The sequence below is a fragment of the Lachnellula hyalina genome, assembly GCF_007821495.1.
Source record: "Lachnellula hyalina strain CBS 185.66 chromosome Unknown contig00168, whole genome shotgun sequence".
NCBI classification, from domain to species: domain Eukaryota; kingdom Fungi; phylum Ascomycota; class Leotiomycetes; order Helotiales; family Lachnaceae; genus Lachnellula; species Lachnellula hyalina.
In genome coordinates, this window is record NW_022157282.1 from 24532 (window position 1) to 30470 (window position 5939).

General features: G+C 45.3%; 2 protein-coding genes across 2 annotated transcripts; both read right to left on the reverse strand.

The window, feature by feature from the left end:
• Positions 1 to 272: 272 nt before the first annotated feature.
• citE_6 (Short chain dehydrogenase) lies at positions 273 to 762 on the reverse strand (the record flags this gene model as incomplete). Its single annotated transcript, XM_031152975.1, has 2 exons — positions 273 to 445; positions 504 to 762. The coding sequence occupies 2 exons, from the start codon at positions 760 to 762 to the stop codon at positions 273 to 275; spliced, it is 432 nt and encodes a 143-aa protein (XP_031002447.1).
• A 36-nt stretch (positions 763 to 798) lies between these two features.
• Positions 799 to 1389, reverse strand: citE_2 (Short chain dehydrogenase; the record flags this gene model as incomplete). The annotated part of the gene is made up of 2 exons (XM_031152976.1): positions 799 to 1091; positions 1260 to 1389. 2 exons carry the CDS (start codon positions 1387 to 1389, stop codon positions 799 to 801), a joined length of 423 nt encoding a protein of 140 aa, XP_031002446.1.
• Between the last annotated feature and the right edge of the window lie 4550 nt (positions 1390 to 5939).

Consider the following 5939-nt stretch of genomic DNA (forward strand, 5'->3'; position numbering starts at 1 on the left):
TCTTAGAAATAATCCTGACTGTGAACAATGCTCAAAAGCAGCTTCTTCATCTAGGCAATGAGTGAGGGTTTTTGGAGTGGTTCGGGGCCTTTGGACTGCACCGCTGGCATGTAGCTGAACGCAGCGATAGCAGACAAAGTGCTGTGGAAGATCTTTTGACAAGTCAGAGAGGAAGGAAGCACGTATTTTTGGATTTTGAAGGTTCAAGCAACGCCAGATATTGGGACCAAGGATTTGGCTCATATATGTCTTCTTAAGATCCGTCCGACAGCTTAGACTACCATCCTCATCTTAAGCTTCTCCCCTTGCACAATCTCACTCCTCTTTGCCTCCAACTCATCAACATCCCACGCAGCACTAAGATACCTTCCACTCAACCATGATCTTTGCCCTTTCGTGAACCAGACGATAAACCCTCCACACATATCCGGCGTATCAGTCAGCGCTATCCAATATTAGCACAATACCACATCTATATATAGCAATTAACACAAGCCACTCACTCGATCGAATGACATCAATCCCAGCCGACATTCTAGTCAACACACCCCCAGGATGTACTGCAACACAAGTGACGCCCTTATCGCCATACTCTACCTGCACAAACTCCGTCAACCTCAGCATTGCAAACTTGGAAGTCTGGTACGCCGATGCCCCTGGGATGATAACGTGGGCACCGATTGAGGTTACGTTAACAACATCAACCAAAGTGTTCCTCTCCTTGGCAGTATCCACGAGCAAAGGCAAGAAGCCATGAAGCATCAGGTAGGTGCCTTTGAAGTTCACCGTCCACGTATTTCAGTACTGTTTCACATCGCCTTCGTCAATAGGCGTCCACTCGTCGCTTGCGCCTGCATTGTTGATCAGTACATCCAGACGGCCTTCTTCGATTTTGACTTTTGTTGCTGCGGCGGCGACATCTTCGTCGTTGCTGATGTCTAGTGGTAGCTTGCGGACCTTGACGGAGGGTTTGATGCTGTGGATGTCCTGCTCGACTTCATCGAGTTCGGTAGCCGTTCGTGCACAGATGATCACGGTGGCTACGTTGGCGGCGGCATATTGAAGGGCGATTGAGCGCCCAATTCCGCGGCCTAGATGATAGAAGAGATTAGTTATATCCTGTGCAAGGGTGTTTTGACAGATGATGAAGAACAAGTTTCCGTTTCACGAAGTGTGACAGGGGAATAGAGTACATGAGATAGAACAGGATAAGAAGGGGAAGTGTATTATGAAAGTATGAAAGAACTTGTTGTCCTTACCAGCACCGGTGATGAGAACGACCTTGGATGGTTGAGAGAGGTCGCTCTTAGTGGGGTCCGTAGAGGGGTTGATGTCTCTATGAATAGTCGAAGTGAAGTTATATCCGGTATAGGGAGGGGGAGCTGCCATGTTGTCTGGTGAAGTCAAGACGAATTATTATTTTCAAATACTGGGTTGACAAGTCCACATCTCTCGAGGATGCATGGCCATTTTTATATCAGGAGTCGTTGTCAGGTAGGGAAAGGTTTTGCGTTGCGTTTGGTAGGACGGAAGCTTATGTCCGAACCCCTGTCCAACCAAAAATATGTTTCCCGTTAACCCCGCACCCCTGTCCGGACTTTCAGATTCCTATGTAAAACATAGTCGCATATTGGCACACGATAAAATTTCAAGATGGTTGGACATATCTTAGAAGTTCATCTCCGTTTAGTCATCTGACCAGGCACTTATTGGGGACACAAAGTACTGTGCTGATAACGTTAACATTGACCTCGGTGATCAAAGATTCGACTCATTATTCAGATCCCAGGTTCCATTATGAGCTCCCCAGAGTTCCTAAAGCCACAAATTAGTTGCAATCCACAGGCTCACGCAAAGGTTTTAGCTTACCCAGTCGAATTCAGGCATTTCACTCAGCGACTCAAAATCAATGTGAGAATTCAGACCCGTAACCTCCCTCGACTCATTATCACCGGTACCTCTCATCGACTCTCCAACCACCCGCCTCAACACAAGCGAAAATAACCCATACGCCTTGGCTGCCTCCACAGACTCTTCCTTCGCAATACGCCAAAACTCTGTCGACGTCTCAAGCGCTGCGACCATCTCGTCACGTTTATCATATCCCCAAAAGGCCACATCACCAGGACTCTGAGACACGGGTTCTGCTTCAAATCCAAACTGCAATTCTAAAGCAACGGCCATTCCGGCGATGAAGAAATCATGGGACATGAGCGTAAACATGTGTCGTTTGCGTACGATTAGCGGATACGCAGAGTCGAAATCTAGAAATATGCTTGATTGATGAGACAGTAGGATTAGTGCTGCGGAGATACAAGACTCGCGGTGCGAGATTGTGGCTGGGTCGTTGCGGTAGCGGCGAGGAAATTTTCGGTGTAGGAGACATCTGCTCAGTTGATATACACGGTCTAGGCCGATTTGTTGCATTCTGAGACCTAAGGTATCAAAGCTAGTAGGCTCTGGGTCGCTGAGTTGGAGGTACGGAGGGATCATTTTGCGAGCTTCGTGCAAACTTTCTTCCAGCTCTCTAAACTTTCCATCTAGCGATGAATTATCGTTGATGAATTCAATGACATTTCCCAGGACAATCAACAGTCGATGCTTCGTAATGAGGTAGTTTACTTCTGTCGGCTCTTCTAACGGCCTCGCAGGTGGTAAGTCGGTCGTTTCTCCAAAATCTTCATTTTTAACATTCCGCGGAAGACCACAATCGCAATCTCGCTGCCGGATATTGGGTGGCAGGGACAATTGAAATGAATATAAAATATCTGCCCGATAAATGACCGCCCAAAGCCGCCGACGCATCTCGCTCTGAAATGGTGTAAGACTGTAATTTCTAGAGTTCCGGTGAGTTCCCATTCGCATAGCCAGGCGAATTGCGGAGCCAAGTAGTATTGACGTTTCAATGCTGAGGTCTCGCTCGGTGATCCATTCGGCTTCGATGTACAACATCAATGCCTCGATTGTGTAACCAACAGGATCGGTATAGTCTGATGCTATGAGGCATTGGATCGTCCTTGTTTTGTAAATGCCCGTGATCTCGTAGGAAACTCTGTTACTGAGCTTTTCGGTTGTCACATATGACAACTCGGCAAGATGTAGCATGGCAAACAGCAGAGCAAACCAAACAATTTTTGTCTTTTCTGGATTGCACCAATGATCCATGACCTAAAAGCCTTTAAACCACGACTCAAGAAACATAGGGTGTGCAACTGACTTCTCTTCTAAAGGTGGGTTCGTGTATTATAGCTTTTAGTCCTGTTAGTATCAGTTCGATGAGAAGGATTAAGAAAATACAAACGTATTGTTAGCCCGTAAGAGGTAAAAAATTGATCGATAAGCATCTCAACCACTTCAGGGGAAGGTAAATAAGATATAATCTCTTGTCGAGAAGCGGGTGTAGCAATGCCACGTAGTAAGCTTGGTGTCTTCCTGACGTCTTTAGACAAAGCTCGTAGCTCAAGAGCATTTTTTTCAAGACTCTTGTGATTATTGACTAGATAATTCCTGAACTCCTCGATCTGGTAAAAATTGTTAATAAACAGTCCAAGAAATATGTTCAAAAGAAACCAAGAAAGCCAACCTACTTCGCTCATGATCGAGACCCAATGCGATCCTCCGATGTAAAGTGTCTTATTTTCGGCTTCATCAATCTTCAAGATTCCAGCGGCTGAAACCAGGTCTTTAATCTCGCTGTCCTTTGCTCTGTTATCGCCAGTGACGATTTCTGTGCTCTGAGCATCCAATTTTGAGTCTGGCAAAAGTCCGGCCTGAACAGCATTCTTGTTCGCCTGAAGACGATGATCATTCGATGATACCGCGGACAGCAACAGGCCCTCAAGTCGATCAATTCGAGCCGTCAACACATCCACACTCATTGGGTCTCGAGGAGCTTCATATGAGCATGACGCCGCGTCTCCTGTCCTTAGACATGAATCACACGGCGAGGTACGACTGCATTTCAATCTGGTATTCGGGAATCAGTCACGATCGTGGATTTTGTTATTTGAAGGATAAACGGTGAAGGACATGAAGGTCTCACTTTCTCAATCGGCAATGCCCGCAGGATACGGCAGTTCTGCTTCTTTTCCGAGGACGTCGGATTGTCTGAGAGGGCGGCTCCATTGGAAGATGTCACGTAAGAAAGACGTTAGTCTATGGAAAGTCATATATAGAGGTTTTGAGGTGGAAGCTAGCTAGAAAGGAGCCCTGGAGGTCCTGACATGGAGGCCTAATAGCGCTAGTGACCCTAGCGCTACCTTATGTCACGTATACTCGTGACATATGGAGTCGTCCCTCAAAAGAATAGGTTAAGAATATATAATTGGGGATGAAAGTAAATTTCAAAATCAACTCTTATGTGAGCTTAAGATGCAGCCGCAAAGCGACCCGCTCTCAGTTGTGAGGTATCTGCCAGTCACGTGAGATATGAGAAAGGTCTTCATCGATTGCGCTAGCAATAAAGCGGTATTTAGAATTCAAAAGTTCCTATATTTTCTATGTTATATATCTAATTCTAGAGCCAATAACACTGATTCAAACATTGAGAATGATAATACGTTTTTACAGAGGATTGGTTAGTGCACACACGCTAAAATGCCCCCCCCCCCTATCCAACTTCGCTTAATCCCCTTTCCTGAGAAAACCAGCCATATCGCGTGGTCTTGAAGGATTAGATTAATTCGCATATGAAATAGATGTCAGATTTATAGTTTACTACTTACGAAAGATACACATCCCCACTTTCAAATTGAAACGATGTCCGAGAGCGGGTAATAGAGGCTGTTTATTCACGTATCGATGAAACACGCTAAGTAATGATTAGGCTCCAATCTTCCCCTCAAACATTGAGTTTCAAAACCTTCCCAATTACAATAGAACCATGGTTACTCCAGTATCTTGATTTTGACTACCCTATCTCTGCGAAGCTGGACGACTATCGAGTCATGGCAGCTGTATCAAACCTCGCCCTTCATCCCTTGCACGAACAGGACCTCGCACCTCAAACACAATTCAAAGTTCAATGGCACCAATGTATCATACTGTAGATGAGTGACGGTAAGAATAACCCAGTTCCAAAATATTTTTCAAAGATCAGAATACCTTTCCGTGGCATAATCCATTTGGCGTAATATCAGTATACTTATTATACATTGATATATCGGCTTGACCTAAAGACATTTCTGACCTGTCGACACTTCACACAGTCAAAGACTCTGAACGTCGCTAACATGATTCGCAAGAAAAGCAGTAAAGGCCGACTTGAACGAAATGGAAGAACAAAGTTCTCGGCTAAAGTTCGAAAGTGAACGCTGTAGCTGGTGGATAGCAGCCTAACCATCGTCCATAAATGATGGATAATGAACGAGTTTGTCAGAAGAAGATTGAGTATATCTATATTACTCTTTGGCCTGTAATCCCGAGTTGGAACGCCACTGATTTGAATGGGATGAGCCTCGAATGCTTACAAAATCCCAGAGCAACTGCAAGACATTAGTTATAACAATTTAAAGCAAGGCAGATATGATGCGGAGATAAACATCACGATCGGATGGCAGAAGCAGAGATCAGATGGCAGGAGCAGAGAAGAAATCGCCGCCGCAGCTGTCATCCAAAATTCGTTGCAAAAAGGGATCTCATAAGAAATTTAGGTCCCTTGTTCCTTAAGTGAGGTACCTCCGTATATACGGTACGGAGTAAGGTTTTCGGGTGCCGCTCGCTCCTGGATCCGTGCACCAGCCTTCAGACCTGTGACATGACATCCCCTGAAACGTTTGGCGAGCTCGGACGGCATTTGTTCGTAGAATAGGCTCGGGTTTAAAACTTGGACGCAGGATCTGAAGGTCTCTTTGGAATCATGAAGTAATTAGGTCGGGGTTTTATTTTAATTTTTAGAGAAAGCTTGTAAACAGCAACCCTGAACTATTGCTTTTGCGGAT